The following is a 24233-nucleotide window of genomic DNA, read 5'->3' as shown; positions in this document are numbered from 1 at the left end:
ATCTTTCACAAAGCCATCAATTCTATCATCCAAATTATTGACGTAAAACGTGGAAGAAGTAGTCCCAGTACCGAGCCCCACGGAACACTACTTGTATCTGGTAGCCATCCCGAATATGCTCCCTTTATTCTGACACTTTCCCTCTGCCTATCAACCAATCTTCTAGTATCTTTCCTAGTATACCATGAACTCCCATCTTATTAAGCAGCTGCATGTGCGGCACCTTGTCAGAGGCCTTCTGAAAATCCAAGTAAACAACATCTTCTAACTCTCCTTTGTCTATCCTGCCTCTCATTTCCTCATAGAATTCCACCAGTTTTGTCAGGCTAAATTCCTCCTTAAAGAAACCATGCTGACTTTGGTCTATAATCATGACTGCACTGCAATAGAAGAGAGGTCTGAGAACGTAGTCTTGTGGAGCACCAGTGTTCCGAATAATTGCTTTGGAGGTGTTGCTGAATATCCTAGCAGATTGTGTCTGTTCATCGGGAAGCCAAGAATCTAGCTGCAGAGTACAGCTCGATCAATTAAAGTGAGAGTACATCCTACACATCACAGTGAGTATACAGTGTGGCCAATCATGTTGGAAATAAAATACTGTACAGAGACAGTATGATATGGTCAGTCGAGTGAGAGTACAGTCAGACCAATGACAGTGAAACATACAGTCAGACCAATGGCAATGTTAGTATAGATCAGCCAGCCACAGTGATGCGATCCCATTGCCTAGACTAATTCTCCCTGCAGTGTGTTCAGGCCACATTCCTGAGGGTGATCCCGGGTGAGGGAAACCTTGGGGTATAGGAAGGAACTGGAAGAAGTCGACACGGTCACACAGAAAGTGGGCCAACTCCACCTATACAGGCACAGCACCGGAGGCCAGGATCGAACTAGGGCCGCTGGAGTTGGGAAGCAGTGGCTTTACCTGCTGCACCATGGGGCACAGATCTTCATAACTGAACCCCACACTCTGCTGCACCATCTAATAAACCACATGGTTCACATTTGTCAGGGCGTAGCCTCATGTTCTCAACTAACCTACTCTTTGCAAATTTTGTCGCAGTTTATTCTGGGTGAGCAGTAGACGACTGCATAGAATGGTACGGATGTATGGATCTGTGTGTGTGTATGTGTGTGGGTGTGTAGATGTGGGTGTGTGTTTGTGTATAGGTGTGTGTATGTGTGTGGACATGTGTGTGTATGTGTGTGTGGACGTGTGTCTGCGTGTGTGTGTATGGGTGTGTGATTGTGTGTGGACGTGTGTGTGGACGTGTATCTGTGTGTGTGTGTGTGTGTGTGTGTGTGTGTGTGGAAGTCTCTATTTGTATGTGGTGTGTGTATATGTGTGTGTGTGTGTGTGTGTGGAAGTCTCTATTTGTATGTGGTGTGTGTGTGTGTGTGTGTGTATGGTGTGTATGTCTTTATGTGCATTTGTGTACATGTTTGTGTGTCTGTGGGAGCTTGTATGTCTGTGACTGTGTGCATACTTGTATAACTTTGTGTGTGACCACTGAAGGGACATTCTGTGTGATAGTGTTATAGATCCTCTCTCTGGTCTCAGTAACTGATTGCATACCAGTTACTAACTATAAACGTCTGGTATAGAGGGGCCTCTGCACAGGATGGGAGAAAATAGCAGAAGGTTGTGAATATATGCAGCTCCACCATGGGCAACAGCCTCCCCAGCATCAAGGACATCCTCAAAAAGAGGTGGCTCAGAAAGGCAACATCTATTATTAAGCACCCTCATCATCCAGGACAGGCCTTATTCTCATTGCTACCATCAATAAGGAGATAAAGGAGACAAAAGACCCACACTCAATGCTTTAGGATCAGCTTCTTCCTCTTGACCATAAGATTTCCGAATGGACATCAAACCCACCTCATTATACACTTGTCACCATAATGTGCCACGTCGTATGACGTGGGTGATCATGGTCTCATGACCATGATACTGTAGTTAGTTGCAAATTTTTCTGCAGAAGTGACTTGCCCTTGTCTCCTTCTGGGCAGTGTCTTTACAAGACATGTGGCCCCAGCCATTATCAATACTCTTTTGAGATCATCTGCCTGGCGTCAGTGGTCGCATAACCAGGATTTGTGATATGCACCAGCTGCTCGTGCGACCGTCCACCACCTGTTCCCGTGGCCTCATGTGACCCTGATCAGTGGGGAGGGGGTGCCAAGCAGGCGCTACACTTTGCCCAAGGGTGACCTGCAGGCAAGCAGAAGGAAGGAGCGAACGCCTCAGATCTCCTTTGGCAGAGTCACAAATCCACCCCGCCACCCACAATCTACCTCAATACCTCAATGTCTACATTACCTCAATATTCTTTCTTCTTTTTTGCTCTCATTTAGCACTTATTTAATTGATTTTTAAAGATATTTCTCTTTGTAATTTAGATATTTTTATTATTATGCATCACATTGTAGTGCTGCCACAAAAGAACAAATGTAAGAATGTATGCCTGCAATATTAAACCTGATTCTGATTAACATTAGAGATACCAGTCACAAGTTGCTGGGTGTTATGTAATATCATATCCAACTCACTGGTCACTCTATTCGACCAGTAAAAATTCTCATCATTCATAACAGTGTGTGATATAATATTATTGATGCCCAACATTGACCACAATGTGTATTATAAATTCTTCTCTGATCACAGTGTGTGATATCATTCACTTTGTATTATGGATCTCTGTCTTTGGTCACTGTGAAAAATCTATCCGCCTCAGCAGTGTATGATATAATATTTTAGATTTCCTCAATAGCCATGGTGTATAATTTAATTTCATAGATCCCTGTTACTGATTGTGTGGGCACGTGGCCAAGTGGTTGAGGCATTGGACTAGTTACCTGAAGGTCGTGAGTTCGAGCCCCAGCCGAGGGAACTTGTTGTGTCCTTGAGCAAGGCACTTAATCACACATTGCTCTGCGACGACACTGGTGCCAAGATGTATGGGTCCTAATGCCCTTCCCTTGGACAACATTGGTGTCGTGGAGCGGGGGAGACTTGCAGCATGGGCAACTGCTGGTCTTCCATACAACCTTGTCCAGGCCTGCGCCCTGGAGAGTGAAGACTTTCCAGGCGCAGATCCACGGTCTCGCTAGACTAATGGATGCCTTTACTGTCACTGATAATTGTTTTTTGAGGTTTTGAAACCCCAGGACAGGTATTTATGATATAGAGTTACACATAAACCTGACTGGGCACCATGTGTGATACAGTATTGTAGTTTTATATCATTATAGGGTCACTGATAGTTTCCTGTCATTTGTTCCCATGTATGAAAAACCAGTATAGGTTTCCTTCATTGAAGTGTCACTCTTTTTAATACAGAATTATAGATCACCCCCGCTGGCCAGTGCATGATAAATTATTTCAAATTTCCCTCACTCTGTTGAATATAACAGTACAGATCCCTGTCACTGGATTCTGCGGGTTTTGTAATGTTGTGGATCAATGAATGGCCTATCACAGCGGTGTGTTTGATACAATATCGATCCCCTTAATAAAACGTTCAGAAGTCTCAAAGGCTCATTTTATTATCAAAGTATGTATGCAAAATACAACTCTGAGATTCGTCTTCTCCAGATAGCTATGAAATACAGATAAACCATAGAAGTCATTGAAAGAAAAGACATCAACCCCCTGCACAAAACCTAAAAGAACAAAACTGCAAACCCAGACCTCCTTCCTTTGCAAAAAAAAACTAACATATTGCCCACAAGAAAAAAAAGCTGTGACAATAACATCAAGCCCCCAAACACCTCTGCCATACACAAAAAACTAACAGGTCACCCACACTGCAAAACGGCAACAACAATATCAAAACCCAAACTCCCAGCCCGCCCATCAGCAACAAGAAAACACGAAAAAAGACGGAAATGAAAGAGGTCAATATGTACTACAGTTAGTTTGAACTACACTGGTCACTGTGTGCAACATAATAGTGTTGAGGGGGTCACTGGTTGTGGTCGAATATGATAGATTTACGTTACCAGCAAGTGTGTGATATAATACTATAGATCACTGTTGTTAGAGTCAAACTGTGATACTATATTATGGACACACCCCTCCTTTACTGGTCACCATATGTGATGTATTATTATAGATCTCCCTCACATATCATTATATATCCTGTCACTAGTCCACGTGTGTGGTGCAATATAAGTCCTCAATTGTCACTGCATGCAATATGTTATTATAGACCCCATCAGTGTATACCGTGTGTGAAATTATCACTGGTTACATTGTGTGCTTCATAATATTGTTGATTCCTATCACTGGTCACTGTATATTATATATACCTCTTACCATATACATAATATACATCTTGCCGTCACTACCCACTGTGTGGTACAATATCATGGATCCACAGACTGGTTACTGTGTGCATGATATAATGTTACAGATATCCCTGTCACTGGTTGCTGGGTGATATCCCTCAGTAGTCACTGCATGTGATATAATATAATAGATTCCCATAACTGTGGTCATGATGTATGATATATTATATATCCCCTTCACAGTTCACAACGTGTAATATAATATTTTAGATCCTGTCACTGTTTCCTGTGTCTGATTTAACACCCCCCACCCTTCTCTGGTGACTGGGTGCAATATACTGTACCGTGCAATATAAATGTAATGTGCAATATAATTTTTGCTCACTCACTCATCCAAAAACTAGAATTATGGCAGGTAATGTGATGTGGAATGCCTAGAGAAGAGCCTACATGATTACAAAGAGAATGTCAGAAACACACACACACGTGAGGATCGATCTCTGGTCCCCAGCGCACTGAAGGAACGTCTCTACATGCCACTCGACTGTGTTGCCCAGATTTGAACATATTGTGTAAGGCATTCGCTCTTCCTCAGGGAAGGATGTTTCATCCAATGAGAACATCCCCGAAGACTAGCCATGAAGCTCTCAGAAGCCAAAAATTCAACAAAGCTTTGCAAAGCTTTTTTTGAAAGGATTGTCACCCTTATCCCCATTTCTGTCACCGTTATCAACAGGAAGATTCGAGTCAGCAGGACACCACCCAGCTGTCTCAAGAGTCAGAGGACAACAAGGTGCAAGCCAAACGTCTCCATGTCTCCAACATCCCATTCCGATTCAGAGATCCTGACCTGCGGCAGATGTTTGGGGTGAGTATTTTGTGGTGTGTGTGTGTGTGTGAGCACGAGCGAGTCAGAGATAGAGACAGAGTTGGGGGAGAGACTGGGAGAGGGAGAGATGGGGAGAGAGAGAAAAAGAGAGACTGTGTGTTTGTTACTCTATGCTGGAATTGGAATTAGAATTGCTTTATTGCATGACCCTATCTGTATGAGTGAGAGAGAGAGAGATAGACAGACAACCAGAGATAGAAAAGGGGCAGAGAATGAGAGAGGGTGAGGGAGAGTGAGATGAGGAAAGAGAGAATGTGAGTGTGAGAGGTAGAGAGAGATAGTGGTGTGACTCTTTGTTGGAATTGGAATTGGTTTATTGTGTGACACTCTGTGTGTGTGTGTGTGTGTGTGTGTTCTTCCGAAGGCCTTGGGCAGTGTTGTGTCCAAAGAAGGAGGCTGCACTCTTGGGCGGAGCCAACTGCAGAATCAGGATAACCCAAGGCCTTGTAAAGCAGCCTGATAGTTCTAATGGAGGCTATAGATCATCTTGTACAGTCGGTGGTCGCCTTTGCTTTAGCCTTTTGCTTGAACTTTCCAGCCAATGGAGCCGGTTTGTTGAGCAGGGCAGGTCAGTATTCGCTAGGGTTTAGAAGGAAGGTGGCTTTATTGATAGGTAGAAATCTCCAGAGGACTTTACAGCATGGCCAATAGACAGGATATAGAGCAAAGAGACTGGTGGATGGTCTGGGGTAAGGGCAGGAGAGGTCAGTAACCAAAAGCCTGTCAGCAGTAAGTTCAGCAGAGTTCAGTGACACAGTCCAGGATATGGTCACCAGTGATCGCTGAACAATTGACAGTCAGGATGCGGTCAACAGCGGTCAGTAACCAAAAGACAGTTCGGGATGAGGTCAGCAGTGGTCACTAACTAGTGGTACCACCAATATACAGGCTGATGATTTCACTAGAAGTCAGTAAACAATGGATAGTCCAGGTTACGATCACCAGTGGTCAGCGACCAGTAGATAGTCCAAAATAAAGTCACCACGGACCAATGACAGTGCAGAATAAGGTCACTGTGACCAATGACCATCCAGAGTAAGGTCAAGAGTGACCTACAACGGTTCAGGGTAAGGTCACAAGTGACCAATGAAGGTTCAGGGTGGGGCACCAGAAGTCAGTAACCACTATTCTGCGAAGTGATGAGATTACCATTCTGAGCAGTTCGGTGTAGTTCCATCTTGATAAAAGATGAGAGAGGTGCCTCACCATCATCTGTTAGTTCAGTGTGAAGCCTGTCCTAATTTGTTTCCTGTGGTTCTGGTGGTCGCTCTGTGGACTGCATGTCCCATTGGGATCTGGGATTCTGCTGTGGTCATGCTCTCTAATCACTACTGATCTCTTCTACTCTCTTCCAGCAATTCGGCAAAATTCTAGACGTTGAAATTATCTTCAATGAACGGGGATCAAAGGTTTGTATTGTAGAGCAATGTGCACAGAGTACAATACGGCACCAAAACAGACTCTTTGACCCGTTGACCTGTGCCCAACCAGTCAACAATCACGCTTACCTACCCATCTCTGTTTCATCCCTCCTGGTTCCATATCTGCCCATCAGCCCTGTCTCATTTGGTTCCACCAATCACTACTAACCCTCTGTACCATCCCTCCTGTTTCCACCTGCCCATCTCACCCTATCTCCATCAGGTTCCACTTATCAGCCACCATTCCACCTTCTTCCCCACCTAATTCCATCTGCCCATCATTTCCTCCCCATCTGGTCTCATTCCATGCCCTCACGTCTTTCACTCTTTCCCAACCTGGATCCAACAATCATATACCAGCCCTTGTTCCACATCCCTAGCAGTACTGTACACGGTGTTATACAGGAAAAGACCCAGCTCCAAACAGTAATGTACACTGGTGTTATATGGTGATAGACCCATCTTTATCGGTACTATGCCCCAATGTTCTACAGCAATAGGTCCTTCCCCACTGATAATGTAACCAAGTGTTGTACTTTGATAGATCCATTCCAGCTGGTACTGTACCTTGGATTGATATAGTATAGACCTGTCCTAACAGTATCGTACCCCAGTGTTGTACAGGCACATTCAGACACATTGCATTAACACGAGCTTCCACCTTATTATTCACAGGGCTTTGGATTTGTCACATTCGAGAGCAGCGTTGACGCAGACCGGGCCCGTGAGAAGCTTAATGGTACTATTGTGGAGGGCCGTAAGATTGAGGTGGGTTTTGCAGTGTCTCTGTAAATTAAATAGGGAGTGTTGGCATCGAGTATGGAGGGGTAACAACCCAAGTTTCTGACAGACGGTAAACAGTGAAACAACTCCACAAAGCTGGGGTTAAAGTTGTGCTTGAGGGTGGCTGGAGGAATTGCCACCAGAAAGGCCTATTCTGCCCTTGGTATTGAATCTCAATAATTAATAAGATAAAAAAGTTAGTCCTATTGTCTTCCTGCTTTGGCAATGTTGGATTCCAATTTCCGGTGCTGTGTATGCGTTTGTTCAGGTGGGTTCTCTCTCTCCCTCTCCTCTCCCTCTCGCTCTCTCTTTCTGTCTATCTCTCTTCCTCTCTCTGTCCGTCTCTATCTCTCTCCTGCTCTGTCTCTGTGTTCATCAACCTCTCTCCATCTCCCCCTCTTCTCGTCCTTTCATCTCCCCATCTTCTCATCCCTTCATCTCCTCATCTCTCTGCCTCTACGTCTCGGCCTTTGTCTCTGTCTGCCTGCCCCTCTTTTTTGCTCTGTCTCTCTCTTTTTCTTTGTGCCTCTCTGTTCATCTGCCTGTCAGTCTGTCAGTCTCTCTTTGTAGAATTTGCATATTTGCCTGTGACTGTGTGGGTTTCTTCTGGTTACTCCGATTTCCTTACACAAACTGCCTCCCAACAAAACTATTGTGTGTGAGTTAAGAAGTAGCTGTTCTCTGACCCAATTGGTGTGTACCTCCAGCTTGATGGGAGCTGTGAAAAAATGGCGTAGCCCTGATTTTGGGGGATCGTTGATGATGAAAGTTGCCTTCTTGAGGCAGTGCCTATTGTAGATACTATCAATGGTGGGGAGGGATGCACACGTGATGTATTGGGCTGAGTCCAGTAGTCTCTGCAGCTTTCTAAATTCAGGCAAATTTGAACAACCATACTAGACCATGATGCTTCCAACAGCACATCTGCAGAGATCTGTCAGAGTGACTCGCCGAACCTCCTTCATAGTGCCTGAGAACTGCTGACGCACCTTCTTTGCAGTTTCAGCAATTGTGTACAGTATCGGATAAGTTTACACTGAGGAACTTGAAACTGTTGACAATCTCCAGTAAAGAACAGTGGCAGACGTTCATCCTCCTCCCTCTTCCTGAGGTCACCTGTCCCTTTCTTTTAAACTTTTGGCTTCTTAGTGTTGTGTCTGAGGTGCCATTCAACCAGGTGGTCTCTATCTCCCAGTGCACTGCCTGTGACTCACCCAATGACAATGGTGTTATCAGCGAACTGGCACACATCAGTGGGGCTGTACTTAGCCAAACAGCTAATGGAAACATAGAAACATAGAAAATAGGTGCAGGAGTAGGCCATTCGGCCCTTCGAGCCTGCACCGCCATTCAGTATGATCATGGCTGATCATCCAACTCAGAACCCTGTACCTGCTTTCCCTCCGTACCCCCGACCCCTTTAGCCACAAGGGCCATATCTAACTCCCTCTTAAATATAGCCAATGAACTGGCCTCAACTGTTTCCTGTGGCAGAGAATTCCACAGATTCACTGTTCTCTGTGTGAAGAAGTTTTTCCTCATCTCGGTCCTAAAAGGCTTCCCCTTTATCCTTAAACTGTGACCCCTTGTTCCGGACTTCCCCAACATTGCGAACAACCTTCCTGCATCTAGCCTGTCCAATCTCTTTAGGATTTTATACGTTTCAATAAGATCCCCCCTCAATCTTCTAAATTCCATTCCAGGAATCAATCTGGTGAACCTCCTTTGTGCTCCCTCTATGGCAAGAATGTCTTTCCTCAGATTAGGGGACGAAAACTGCACACAATACTCCAGGTGTGGTCTCACCAAGGCCTTGTATAACTGCAGTAGTACCTCCCTGCTCTGTACTCGAATCCTCTTGCTATGAATGCCAGCATACCATTCGCCTTTTTCACCACCTGCTGTACCTGCATGCCCACTTCTAATGACTGGTGTATAATGACACCCAGGTCTCGTTGCACCTCCCCTTTTCCTAATCGGCCACCATTTAGATAATAATCTGTTTTCCTGTTCTTGCCACCAAAGTGGATAACCTCACATTTGTCCACATTAAATTGCATCTGCCATGAATTTTCCCACTCACCTAACCTATCCAAGTCACCCTGCATCCTCTTAGCATCCTACTCACAGCTAACACCGCCGCCCAGCTTTGTGTCATCCACAAACTTGGAGATGCTGCATTTAATTTCCTCGTCTAAGTCATTAATATATATTGTAAACAACTGGGGTCCCAGCACTGAGCCTTGCAGTACCCCACTAGTCACTGCCTACCATTCTGAAAAGGTCCCGTTTATTCCCACTCTTTGCTTCCTGTCTGCCAACCAATTCTCTCTCCACATCAATACCTTACCCCCAATACCGTGTGCTTTAAGTTTGCACACTAATCTCCTAGGTGGGACCTTGTCAAAAGCCTTTTGAAAATCCAAATATACCACATCCACTGGTTCTCCCCTATCCACTCTACTAGTTACATCCTCAAAAAATTCTATGAGATTCGTCAGACATGATTTTCCTTTCACAAATCCATGCTGACTTTGTCCAATGATTTCACTGCTTTCCAAATGTGCTGTTCTCACATCTTTGATAACTGACTCTAGCAGTTTCCCCACCACCGACGTTAGGCTAACCGGTCTATAATTCCTCGGTTTCTCTCTCCCTCCTTTTTTAAAACGCGGGGCTATTGTTGGCTTTATTCTCCTGGGTTTTTGTACTTTGATTACACCCAGATCCTTGGTTTTATATTCCAGGTCAACAATGCGACAGCGAGGGTGGTGAACCCCAAGAAATCCCCGGTTCCTTATATCAATGGTGAGTGGAGACAGTGGCATGATCTAAAATCACTACATTGAAACGTGTGGAGTTCAGCTGGGGGCTGGAGTGGCTGGTACAGGATAGGATGTGGCCTGAAGGATTAGCTGGGAGCTAGATAATCAGGAATCCCTGAGGTCATGGGCTATTGTACTTGGGAAGAAAAGACTCCCTAAAGAGGTGTTCGTTGAACCTTTGTTCTGCCTTGTGTCCCAGCGGACAGCCATTATCATTGCATTGCCATTCTCTCACCGATGTGTCTGTTTTTGACTTCTTCTACTGCCAGGTTGAAGCTAAATGAAGTTTAGAAGAACAACTTTCTATTCCTTGAGTGGTGAATCTGTGCAATTCAGACACTGGGTATATTTAAAGCAGAGGTTCATAGCTTCTTGATGAGTGAGGGCGCCAAGAGGGAGAAGGCAGGACAATGGGGTTGAGAAGCATAATAAATCATTCATGATGAAATGGTGGAGCAGACTCAATGCCGACTGGCTGAGTTCAGCTCCTATGTCTTATGATCTTATGGTCTATTCCTCCCGGGCTGTGCCCATCCTGTTGATAGGAACGTTGAATTCCCGAACTCCCAATAACTGCTCCTCCTCTGTCACTTTTTTATTTGCTCCTTTCTCTCTTCCCCTGATCTACTTGTACTCCATTGACATATCTCTTCCCTCTCCCCATTCTCTCCACCTGCCCACCACCCACCCCCTCCACCCACTGGTTCCCCTCCCAACATTCCTCCCTTAATTTCACGCTCTGCCTTCCTTTCCTATCAGAGTCGGCCATCCTCAGCTCTTTGTCATTTCCACCTCTTGCCTTCCAGCTTATTACATGGTTCCCACTTTCTGCTCTCCCACATCTCTCAGCATCCACACCTGGATCTACCCATCACCTGCCATCTCTTTTCACTTTACACTGCACGCTGTCGGAGCAGTGCTACCAGGATAATCAAGGACATGACCCACCCAGCCAACACACTTTTTATCCCTCTTCCCTCCAAGAGAAGGCTCGGGAGCTTGAAGACTCATATGGCCAGATTTGGGAACAGCTTCTTTCCAACTGTGATAAGACTGCTGAACGGATCCTGACCCTGATCTGGGCCGTACCCTCCAAATATCCCCACCTGCCTCTTGGTTTTTTTTGCACTACCTTACTTTCCTGTTTCTATTTATGATTTATAATTAAAATTTTTAATATTTACTATTGATTTGTACTCCAGGGAGCATGAAGAGCAGAATCAAATATTGCTGCGATGATTGTATGCTCTAGTATCAATTGTTTGGCGACAATAAAGTATAAAGTATCTCTTACTCCACCCCTTTCAGTCTGTGGACATGGAGTTCCCAACCTGGGGTCCACGAACCTCTTGCTTAACAGTATTGGTCCATGGCATAAAAAGGTTGGCAGCCCTTGCTCTAGGTGAACGATCTCTACTTGAAACATTGGCAATCCATTCCACCCCCCCCACCTTATAGATGTTCCCTGATCCACTGAGTTTGTCTAGCACTTTGTGTGTTGGTTCAGATTCCAGCATTTGCAGTCCCTTGAATCTACGTAACGTGGATGTCTTATGCTGGCTGACCCTGTATGCTGATAGCACTCATTGACAACGACTTGACTTCCATACTGAGAGCACTGAAACAGGCCACTTGGCCCAACTCATCCATGCCTGAGAATATGCCCATCTAAGCCAGTCCCGCTTGTCTGTGTTTGTCCCATATCCTTCCAAACCTTTCCCATCTATGTATCTCCCCAAACATCTGTTAAATGTTGTTCTTGTAACTGCATGCTTGACTTAATTAGTTGAGGCATCGAACAAGAGCCAGGAAATTATGTTGTAGTTAGCTAGGGAATTTTGGGAGTGTTGGGCATCCTACTATAGGACAACTATGGAGCATTTGGGGAGAGTTCAGAAAAGGCTTACAAGGATGCTGCCGGATCAGAGGACTTCGTCTCCATGGAGATACTGGACAAGCTTGGGCTGCTTTTTCTAGGGCAGTAGAGTCTGAGGGGAGACCCGATAGAAGTTTATGAGAAGCATGGGTAACATCCCTGCCCTAGGGTTGAAGTGTCTGAATTAGAGGGAATTCACTTAAAGTGAGGGAGAGAAACATTCAAAGAAGCTGTGCTGGGCAAGTCCCTTTAGAGAGGAAGTCTGGAAGCTTCCATGGAATTGTGGATGCAGATATGACAGAAGCATTCGCTCAATTCGCATGGCAGACTATTGTTGGACAAAGGGCCTGTTGCTCTACTGTACCATTCTATGTTTTCTATCACTTCTTCTGGCAGCTTGTTCAACAGATACAACACCTTCTGCGTGAACAAATTACCCTTCGTGTCCCCTTTAAATCTTTTACATATGACCTTAAATCTCTGCCCTCTAGTTGCTAGTTCTACTCCCCTGTGATTAAGAATGAGTGCATCCATCCTGTCTATGCCCCCACCCCTATAATTTTTAAAACTTCTATAACTTCAGGCCTCATTCCACTATACTCCAAGAAATAAAGTCCTAACCTGCCATCTCTCTCTGTATTTTAAGCCTTCAAATCCTGGCAACATTCTCATAAATCTCTGCATTTTATTTCTTCCTCACTAGAGCTGGGAAATGGAATGGCTCCATGTGTCAAACTGGGCGAGTATTGATGAGATGGGATGAAGGGTCTCAGACTGTGTATTGTCTTCCTCTGTTTTTACCTCATCATCCATTTTCTTTACAGGATGGAAGATTAATCCGATGGTCGGAGCTGTCTACGCCCCAGAAATATTCACAGGTAAGCATGAAACAATTCCAGTTTTAACGCTGCAGCTCACTGCTTTAAAGTATCCCGAGGCCCTTAATGCACAGTGACCACAGTGTCCCACGTTACAGCAGTTTGGCTACCTGAAATTTGCCCTTACAGTATTTCCAAAATCACGACCACAAATTTGAGAGACGGAACAAAAGAAACAGGTCACTTTTATGAAATAAATTAATATTCTCAAAATGGATAAGAAGGAAACTGCCAAGGGTGGGAATCATGGGCTGCTGTTCCACAGCAGGAAGCTGTTCAAGAGATTTGTTTCAGAAACTGACAAGGCAGTCTCTTGTACTGATACTCGTATCATGGTACTTTCTCAAAAATGTCCAGTTGTAGTTAAAGTGAAACAGAAACTGCCTCCTCTGCATACAATACAATCAGAATTCCCCTACTGGGAGATCTCAACGGGTGGAGTAGCATCTGTTGGGTTGGGGGAGGCATTGTCTCTGGTTCAGGAATGAGAGTGGAGAGGTGAAATGTCTGGTGTAAAAAGAAGGGGAGTAGCAATCCCTCCTCTCCACTTTCAGTTCTGCTGCAGAGTTCTGTACCGAAATGTCGACAGTTCCTTTCCTCCCTTGGACACGTGCTGGACCGGCTGAGGTCCTCTGGCAAATTGTTTGTTGCTCAAGTCTCCAGCATCTGCCACATCTTGTGTCCTCACTTCATACTTGTTGTCGCTACATACAATGGAGGTGGCAATGCAATACTTCTCGATTGTTTTCCGTTCTTGTTTAACGCCTCGTTCTCGGTCCCTGCACAGTGGCTGGTTTCCCATATCCGGTGGCCGCTGCAGCTCCGGCCATCGCCTACAGAGGGACCCACCTCCGAGGCCGGGGCAGGGCTGTTTACAACACCATCCGGACTGCAACGGCACCTTCGCCTCTCCCAACCTATGGAGGGTAAGCACGGCCCCTGTACTAAATTCAACGCAAGACTGCTGGGGTCACGTGGGGAAGGAGATGACCATTGTTTTAATTTTGATCAGGTGCAGCGGGATCTTGGGGTGTTGATAGGGTGGTTAAAGGTGAATGGAATTTCTGCCTTCATAGGTTGAGGTGTTGAGTGTAAAGTTGGGAAATTATGACAGAACTGTATAAAAGTTTGGCCAGAATAAGGTTTAATATCACTGCCATATGTTGTGAAATTTGTTCTTTTGCAGCAGCTGTACATAGTAATAGTAAAAAAGATATAATTATAATAAAAAATATCTTTAAAAATCTAATTAAATAAATAGTGTGACAAGAGAGCAAAAAATGTGAACTAGTGTGAAAATGTGAACCAGCCAGAAATCTGACGGCAGAGGGGAAGAAACTATTCTTAAAGCATTGAGTGTGTGTCTTCAGGCTACTGTACCTCCTCCTGAATGGTAGCATGAGAAGAGAGCTTGTCCTGAGTGATGGGGTCCTTAATGATGGATGTTGCCTTCTTGAGGCATTGTTTTCTGAAGATGTGGTGAGGCCACATCTGGAGTATTGTGTGTTAGGATTGCTCATCTCGTTACAGGAAGGACATGGAGGATCTGTATCAAAATCAGAATCAGAATCTCTGAGGGCATCCACCAAGCCCCATTCATGATTCCAAAAACATCTTCTCATCAACAACACTTAAGATCCTGAATACAACTATGTAGCCAACTTGTGATAGCAAGCATTTGATTAAGCTAGAAAGGGTTGTAGAAGAGACTTACAAGGATGTTGACAGGACTGGAGGGCTTGAGGTACAGGGAGAGAATGAGTAGGCTGGGAGCCTTGATTTTTGGTATGGAGGACGCTGAGGGGTGATTCAGCAGGTTAGGCTGCATCTGTGGATGTTTTGGGCCAAAACCCTTCAACTGGACAGAGTATTCCTACTGTTCTGGCCATCCAGCTACAGGAGGAATTCCATCAAGCTGGACAGGGAACAGAAAAGATTCACCGGGCTGCATGTGGGGCTGAAGGTTCTGAAGAAAGGTAGGATAGACGGGATCTTTTCCCTGGAGTGAAGGAAGTTGCGGGATCCCCTTACAGAGTTTTATAAAATCACGAGAAGTGTCGATAAGATGGATGGCTAATAACTTCTCCATTGGATCTGGGATTCGAAAAGAAGATGTTGTTTCAATATGAGAGGGGAATAATTTTAAGGAGTCTGGAAGGGCAACTTTTCCACACAGAGAATGGTGGGTACATGGATCAAGCTGCCGCGGAAGTGACAAAGACAAGTACAATCACGCAGCTTAAAAGACATTTTACACATGTACATGGATAATAAAAGGCCAGTCCAAAAGAGAAAAGAGACCAAACACAGGCAAAAGGACTGAGTCAGGAAGGCCACCTGGTCAGCATGGATGAGTTGGGCTGAAGGGCCTGTTTCACTTCTATATTACTCTACATCTCAACGTCTTTTCTAATGTGCTCTGCCCAGGCTGGTCTTCATGTTTCAACTGAACGTTGATATAACATACAGTAATTAAAAAATCCTTTCTTTTGAGCCTTCATAATAAACTGTGTTTGAAATGCCCTGTTAATTTGCTCTGTCATTAGTAATAAAGCACATGCGCAAATTTTCCAGGTCCCTTCGAATCACCCAGACCGCTTATGCTTTAAGAAACACTCGGTAGTAACACTGACTTTCTTTTCTTATGTTTGACTTTCAGAGTTGTCTATCAAGATGCTTTATACGGGGCAGATGTGTATGTAGGTATTTCTTTGTGTGCAAGAGTGAACTATGATAGCTAATAATAATACACTCTCTCTCTACTCCTCTTCCCCTCTCCTCCTCTCACCCTCTCTCCCTCTCTCACACTTTCCCTTTCTCCCTCTCTCCTTCTCACGCCTCTCCCCTCCCTCTTTTGCGCTCTTGCTTGCTTTCGCGCTCTCTCTCTCTCCCCCTCACTCTGTCTCTGTCTTTCGCTTTCTTGCCCTCTCTCTGTAGTCTCTCTCTCCTACTCTTATCCCATTTCCTTCAGCATTCAGATTCCCCTCACTTCTCTGACCTCTGAGATCTTCTTCTCCCTGCCTTCTAATCTCCCTACCTCTGCCGCTTCACGCTTTGAACAGACCTGATCATTTGGAAACCCTCACCTGCCGCTGCAGTCCTCCCCACGCCGCAAACCTTGCTCCCACCAGCTTGCCCACGTTCGCTGTCTCACAGTCTCTTTCATCTCCATGCTACCTTTTTGTCTTTGGCAATTTTCTGGAACTCTCTCCTGAGGAGGACGCTAGATGCAGGGTATGTGAATACATTTGAGGCAGAGGGAGTTAGTGGGGGTGTAATAGCTTACCCAGGAGTAAATGGGTGTGTGTGGAGGCAATGATTACATTGGCCCTGTTCTTGGGGTTAGGAGTGGGCTGGAAACGCTACTTCTTTTATGGAGTCACACAGCACAGAAACAGTCCTTCAGCCCAACTGGTCCATGCCAGCCAAGTTGCCCCAGTTCATGCTAGTCGACATCGGTGCATCGCCTTCTAAACCTTTCTTATCCAGTTACATATCAAACTGTCTTTCAAAAGTTATCGTAAAAACCCCAACCACCTTCTCTGGCAGCTCATTCCACAGCCATACCACCCTTTGTGTAAAAACAAAAGCTGTGCCAGTACCCATTCAGTCTTTATCCTATCATCCTAAACCCATGCCCTCTGTTTTTTCATTCCACATCCTTGGGAAAAAAAAAATACATTTATACTATCTTTGCCCCTCATGATTTCATACACCTCTGTAAGATCACCTCTCAATCTCATACGCTTTACGGTGTAAAGTCCTAGCTTACCCAACCTCTCCCTTATACCAGACCCTCAAGTCCCAGCAACATCTATTTTCCCTGTGTTGTAGTGCTCTACGCTCTAAACCTTTCTGCACCTTTTTGTTTATGATGTTAAGCATACTTCCTATAGCAACGCGAGAAAAACTGATGACAATAACCCCCACAGGGCCTCACTGGTGTCTTGTACAATCCCACCAAGTCCTCCCCACTTCTACACTCAATACCCTGACTAATTTTGGCCAGCGTGCTAAAAGCCATCTTCACAATCTGGCCACGCATGAGTCCACTTTTTCAGGTAGGCAGCATGGTCCCGTAGTCCATATCCTTGCGCGCATGTAATCACAGCCCAGTCCCAATCTACAATTTCAGCTGGTGCCCAGAAGATCTCCAACACAAACTCTTTGCTTCTATCTGAAAGTTCGAGATCCATCATTGTCTCACTCTGGTGCTAGCATCTGTAGTTCTCCCCTGGCTTATCTTATTACAATGCTCATGGAAACAAGTATTTGAAATGTAGGGAAAACATTCTGACCTGCAATAGTGTTGCGCTAATCACTAACAGAGAAAACAACCCAAGTCAGTGCAACCTTTCCCAATAGCACATGCCCTCTAATCCAGGTAACAGTTCGGGGTGAGGGCTAAGAGAAGCCGAATGACACATTGATGGCGCAGCACTGTTCCCTTTAAGTTGTGCAAGTGCCCAGCCACACAGTAATTGAAATGCTCCCACGCACATAGCCTTTGTTGCCATGCAGTTGGAATATTCTTAACATTTAAACATTTTAAAGTGTCGCGCAGTTTTCAGGCTGTGTAAATCTTGCCTTCTCCGATCAATGGTTGGTCTGTGCAGCTGCTTAAGGGAAAAGAAATAGAGGGAGGCTAGTGAAAAACCTCTTTGCTTTGGTGAATGGCCAGAGACCAGCAACTTTCCATTTGTCACCCCATAGGTGCTACTTAAAGTAGGAATGTGTGAGGTCATGGAAGAATCAAAAGACAGTCTATTATTCTAAATAGAGAGAATTGGATGAAAATAAGTGAAAAAAGTGATACCATTTTAAGAGGCACATAGTAGACAGGGCAGTCATTCAGACTTTTTATCTCCAGTTTAGAAGCGTCAAGCACGATGAAGGCATGTCTTAAGAGGGAAGGTTGGGCAAGCTACAGCTTTTCTCTGTGGAGCGAAGGAAGATGAGAGGCAACTTGACAGAGGTGCACAGGATGATGAGGCATCCACAAAATGGACAGCCAGAGATTATTTCCTAGGGTGGCAATGGCTAACATGGGAGGACATACTGGGGGAAATCACAGTGGGATGCCAGAGATAGTTTATTTTTTACACAGAGACATGTGGAACACACTGACGAGGACAGTGATAGCGGCTGATGCAGTTGGGATATTTAAGAGACTCTTAGATAGGCACATGGATGAGATGGAAGGTTTACATTGATCTTGGAGTAAGATCGGCAATTCATTGCGTGTCAAAGGACCAGTGTTGTACTGTTCCTTGTCCAGTGTTCCATGTACCAGCTAATCTGCCTTTGAGGAGAGAGGGAGGAAAGTTCTAAGTAGGCAAATTATTTTTACGCAGGGAGTGGATGGTGCTTGGAAACGGTTGCTGGAGTTACTGGTGGAATTAGACACCATAGTGGCATTTAAGTATCTGTCAGACAGGCCCGTGAATATGCAGGGTTCAGAAAGAGATGGGCCATGTACAGGCAGGTGAGATTTAATTTGACTCGGCATCACGTTTGATGCAGACCGTATGGTCTGTTGATGTGCTGTACTGTAATGTGCTCTATGAGTGAGGTGCAGGAGGATGTAATGGTGTTCCCACGGTAGCGTAGTGGTTATACCAACACTATTACAACGTCGGAGTTTGGAATTCAGTTCCAGTGCCCTCTGTAATCAAGTTTTCACTTTCCTTCCCGTGTGTGCGCGGGTTTCCTGCGGGTGCTCTGCTTTCCTCCCACAGTCCAAATACATACTGGTTAGTAGGTTAATTGGCTGTTGTAAATTGTCCTAGGTTTAGGCTTGTGTCAAATCGCTAGCTTTCTGGGCAGCACGGCTCGAAGGGCTGGAAGGGAATGTTCCATACTGTATCTCTAAATGAAACAAGTAAGTGTCATTAATCACAGAAACAATGTTGGTAGGCTACTGGTTAGCAAAGTAAATGGCACACTGGTCTGCATTGCAAGCAGTTTGGAGATTAGAACTAGATTCCTCTTTTATACAGTTGTATCGCACTTGTTTTTCCCCATATTTAACAGCAGATGTGCCAGCACCAGAGACTGGGAATTCGGCAGGCTAATTACAGGAATGAGAGAGTTGGACCACCATGTGAGGCTGAAGAAGGGATTGCTGATGCTTAGGATGATGGGGGATCCTGTTGTATCATGAAGGATTCTGAGGTGTCTTCGCAGGGTGATTGCATCAGTGGGAGAATCTCGAATGATTGGTGGAAGGGGTGGTCACTTACAATGGGGATGCATAGGAGACTCCCCTCACTGTGGTCGTGCATGTGTCTGGGTCTGCTCAGAGATCAGTGTGGAGGCTGGATGGATGAAGGTGTTTCACCAATGAAGGGTCTCCGCCTGAAATGTTGACTGGTTATTTCCCTCCAGTGATGCTACCTCTCTTGATACGCTCCCTTCAGGCCCGCTGAGCCGCATCTTCTAGCAAACCACCTATTTACTTTTACTTGTATTTGGAGATACAATGCGGACTAAACCCTTTAACTTTATCCTAACCTCAGGAGGATTTACAATGGCCAATTAACCTACTAACTGCTACGTCTTTGGAATGTGGGAGGAAACCGGAGCACCCGGAATAAACCCACATGCTTCGCGGGGAGGATGTGCAAACTTCTTAATGGCGGCATCGGAATTGAACGCTGAACTCCAACGCCCTGATGCTGTAATGATGTCGCACTAACCGACTAGGTTACCGCGGCGTGCGTGTGTGTGTGTGTGTGTGTGTGTGTGTGTGTGTGTGTTTCTGTACGTCTGCTGAATCTATTCTGCTTAATAGCATTTAAGAAACAGGAAAATAAACCATTGAGAGCTTGGGGAATCGAGGGCCACGGGGAATTAACAGAGAAGAGAAATGCTGCAGGTGCAGATTTAGGGGTTGAAGCCCATAGCTCCCTGGAAGTGGCTGAACAGGTTGATAGGGTGGCACGCTTGCCATTATTAGTCGAGGAATTGAGTTCAAGAGTCAGGAGGTTACGTTGTTACTTCATAAAACCCTTGTGAGGCCTCATCTAGAGCCTTGCATCCAGTTCTGGTCACTCCATTACAGGCAGGACTTGGAAGCTTTGGGGAGGGCGCAGAAGAGTTCTACCAGGATGATGCTGAGATTATGGAAGTCACGTGCTCTGAGGGGAGATTGGACAAACTTCGGTTGTTTTCTGTGGAGTAGCGCAGGCCTGATCGAAGATTATGAGGGACTTGGAATAGACAGCTGAGAGTAGACAGCCAGCATCTTTCTCCCCAGGATCAAATACTTGAGGGCATGCACATACGTTGAGAGAGCAGATGCGCGAGGGGTACATTTTTACACACAGAGAGTTATGGGTTTCTGGAATGCACTGTCAGGGATGGCAGTGGATGCAGATCCCATTGAGCTATATAAGAGGCTCTTAGACATGCATGTGAATGTGAAGTGATTGGAGGAATTATGAACCATATATATGCAGAATGGATTATTAGGGATTTAATTACTCATTTAGTTAGTTCTGTAGTGCATCCTTGACTGGAGGGCCAGTTCCTCGTTGTATTGTTCTATATTCTATCTATATTCTGTGAAAAGTAGTCAGGGCAGATATGCCTTGATCTAATGGCGGGTGGGTCCTTAACCTATTCTTTCCTGTGCTGATATTTTCTGGCATTTTATGTTTTTCCATTGCTTTTAATCGACTTTTAATTTGCTTCTCAACACTTTGTTATTTCCGTTCCAGGGCGGTTACACCACATATCGAGTGGCTCAGCCAACTGCAGCTGCTACGACGTACAGTGACGGGTAGGTGCTTCTCACAAAGTCAAACTTGAGTTCGTATCTTTATATGTATAAGTACAGACTTGCACAGTAGCAATGAAAAACCATTTTGCAACTCAATAATAGGCATGTGGCCACACAGCACTGAAAAATTAAACACGAGTTATGCACTCCATTTTATGAGAATTATCATAGTTGGATTGATAAAGGATCCATTGTAGTGTAAGTTAGTCAGATTGTTGTTAAACTGTTGATAATAGGGTTGTGCTGGTTGGTTCAAGAACCGAGTGGTTGCAGGGAAGTAGCTGTCCCCAAACTTGTTGCATCCATCAACAAGAACCCCCACCATCCTGGCGATGCTCTTTTCTCAACACTGCCATCGGGAAGGAGGTACAGGAGTCTTAGGTCCCAAACCAGTAGAATCAGAAACAGTTATTGCCCTTAAACCATCAGGCTCCTGAACCAGCATGGATAACCTCACTCACCTCAACACTGAACTGATTCCACAACGTATGGGCTCTCTGTCAAGGACTCTACACTCATGCTGTCGGTGTTATTTATTTATTTGTTTACTTATTTATAGACAATAGACAATAGGTGCAGAAGTAGACCATTCGGCCCTTCGAGCCTGCACCGTCATTCTGAGATCATGGCTGATCATCTACTATCAATACCCGGTTCCTGCCTTGTCCCCATAACTCTTGATTCCCCTATCCATAAGATACCTATCTAGCTCCTTCTTGAAAGCATCCAGAGAATTGGCCTCCACTGCCTTCTGAGGCAGCGCGTTCCACACCTCCACAACTCTCTGGGAGAAGAAGTTCCTCCTCAACTCTGTCCTAAATGACCTACCCCTTGTTCTTAAACCATGCCCTCTGGTACTGGACTCTCCCAGCATCTGGAACATATTTCCTGCCTCCGCCTTGTCCAATCCCTTAATAATCTTATATATCTCAATCAGATCTCCCCTCAATCTCCTTAATTCCAGCGTGTACAAGCCCAGTCTCTCCAACCTCTCTGCGTAAGACAGTCCGGACATCCCAGGAATGAACCTAGTGAACCTACACTGCACTTCCTCCACAGCCAGGATGTCCTTCCTTAACCCTGGAGACCAAAAATGCACACAATACTCCAGCTGTGGTCTCACCAGGGCCCTGTACAAATGCAAAAGGATTTCCTTGCTCTTGTACTCAATTCCCTTTGTAATAAAGGCCAACATTCCATTAGCCTTCTTCACTGCCTGCTGCACTTGCTCATTCACCTTCAGAGAATGATGAACAAGTACTCCTAGATCTCTTTGTATTTCACCCTTACCTAACTCCACACGGTTCAGATAATATTCTGCCTTCCTGTTTTTGCTCCCAAAGTGAATAACCTCACACTTATTCACATTAAACGCCATCTGCCAAGTTTCTGCCCACTCACCCAGCCTATCCAAGTCACCTTGAATTCTCCTAACATCCTCATCACATGTCACACTGCCACCCAGCCTAGTATCATCAGCAAACTTGCTGATGTTATTCACAATGCCTTCCTCTAAATCATTGACATAAATCGTAAACAGCTGTGGTCCCAATACCGAGCCCTGTGGCACCCCACTAGTCACCACCTGCCATTCCGAGAAACACCCATCCACTGCCACCCTTTGCTTTCTATCTGCCAACCAGTTTTCTATCCATGTCAATATCCTCCCCCCAATGCCATGAGCTCTGATTTTACCCACCAATCTCCTATGTGGTACCTTAGCAAATGCCTTCTGAAAGTCAAGGTACACCACATCCACTGGATCTCCCACGTCTATCTTCCTGGTTACATCCTCAAAAAACTCCAGTAGATTAGTCAAGCATGATTTGCCCTTGGTAAATCCATGCTGGCTCGGCCCAATCCTATCACTGCTATCAAGATATGCTGCTATTTCATCTTTAATAATGGACTCTAGCATCTTCCCCACTACTGATGTTAGGCTAACAGGCTGATAGTTCTCTGTTTTCTCCCTCCCTCCTTTCTTAAAAAGTAGGATAACATTAGCCATTCACCAATCCTCAGGAACTGATCCTGAATCTAGCAACATTGGAAAATGATCACCAATGCATCGGCAATTTCCAGCGCCATCTCCTTTAGTACCCTAGGATGCAGACCATCTGGACCTGGGGATTTGTTAGCCTTCAGTCCCATCAGTCTACTCATCACTGTTTCCTTCCTAATGTCAATCTGTTTCAGTTCCTCTGTTACCCTATGTCCTTGGCCCATCCATACATTTGGGAGATTGCTTGTGTCTTCCCTAGTGAAGGCAGATCCAAAGTACTTATTAAATTCGTCTGCCATTTCTCTGTTTCCCATAACAATTTCTCCCAATTCATTCTTCAAGGGCCCAACATTGTTCTTTACTATCTTCCTTCTCTTCACATACCTAAAAAAACCTTTGCTATCCTCCTTTATATTCCTAGCTAGCTTGCGTTCATACCTCATTTTTTCTCCCCGTATTGCCTTTTTAGTTAAGTTCTGTTGCTCCTTAAAAATTTCCCAATCATCCGTCTTCCCACTCACCTTAGCTCTGTTATACTTCTTTTTTAATGCTATGCTATCTCTGACTTCCTTTGTCAACCACTGTGGCCACTTTCCCCCCTTTGTATCCTTCCTTCTCCGGGGGATGAACTGATTTTGCATCTTGTACATTATTCTCAATACCTGCCATTGCTGTTCCACTGTCTTTTCTGCTAGGATATCCGACCAGTCAACTTTGGCCAGGTCTTCCCTCATGGCTCCATAGTCTCCTTTGTTCAACTGCAATACTGACACTTTTGATCTGCCCTTATCCCTCTCAACTTGCAGATAAAAACTTATCATATTATGGTCACTACCTCCTAATGGCTCCTTTACTTCAAGATCACTTATCAAATCCTGTTCATTGCACAACACTAAATCCAGAATAGCCTTATCCCTGGTCGGCTCTCGTACAAGCTGCTCCAAAAATGCATCCCGTGGCACTCTACAAACTCTTTATCCTGGGGTCCAGTACCAACCTGATTTTCCCAGTTCACCTGCATGTTGAAATCCCCCATAACTACTGCGACATTTCCTTTGCCACATGCCATTGTTAACTCCCTATTCAACATGCACCCAATATCCATGCTACTGTTTGGGGGCCTGTAGATAACACCTATTAGGGTCTTTTTGCCCTTACTGTTCCTCAGTTCTATCCACACTGACTCTACTTCTCCTGATTCTATGTCCCCCCTTGCAAGGGACTGAATCTCATTCCTTACCAACAGGGCCACCCCACCCCCACTGCCCACCTTTCTGTCCCTTCGATAGCATGTATACCCTTGTACATTCAATTCCCAGGTCTGATCCCCCTGCAGACATGTCTCCGTTATCCCAACAACATCATAGTTACCCATTCGCACCTGAGCTTCAAGCTCATCTGCCTTATTTCTGACACTTCATGCATTCAGATATAGAATTTTTAACCCATTTCTCCTCTCTCTGTTTAAATCGCTGCCTATCGT

General features: G+C 45.0%; 1 protein-coding gene across 7 annotated transcripts in view; it reads left to right on the top strand.

The window, feature by feature from the left end:
- LOC134339000 (RNA binding protein fox-1 homolog 3-like) overlaps positions 1–24233 on the top strand; it is a 45483-nt gene that overhangs the window by 5676 nt on the left and 15574 nt on the right. For 5 of the 7 annotated variants that reach the window (XR_010016320.1, XR_010016319.1, XR_010016318.1 and 2 more), the window contains exons 3-10: positions 5030–5161; positions 6538–6591; positions 7279–7371; positions 10134–10194; positions 12912–12965; positions 13753–13891; positions 15625–15664; positions 20687–20748. Coding sequence is in view for 1 of the 7 variants with exons in the window: in XM_063035228.1 (XP_062891298.1) it covers positions 5030–5161; positions 6538–6591; positions 7279–7371; positions 10134–10194; positions 12912–12965; positions 13753–13891; positions 15625–15664; positions 20687–20748 (635 nt within the window). In the remaining 6 variants the exon portion in view is untranslated. The remainder of the gene's footprint in view (positions 1–5029; positions 5162–6537; positions 6592–7278; positions 7372–10133; positions 10195–12911; positions 12966–13752; positions 13892–15624; positions 15665–20686; positions 20749–24233) is intronic. The other 2 variants (XR_010016322.1, XR_010016321.1) reach the window with 1 other exon arrangement.

This window comes from Mobula hypostoma, chromosome 28 (assembly GCF_963921235.1).
Source record: "Mobula hypostoma chromosome 28, sMobHyp1.1, whole genome shotgun sequence".
Taxonomy (NCBI): Eukaryota; Metazoa; Chordata; class Chondrichthyes; order Myliobatiformes; family Myliobatidae; genus Mobula; species Mobula hypostoma.
Note: the sequence above shows the minus strand (reverse complement) of the source record. Positions and strands in the feature narration are given on the sequence as shown.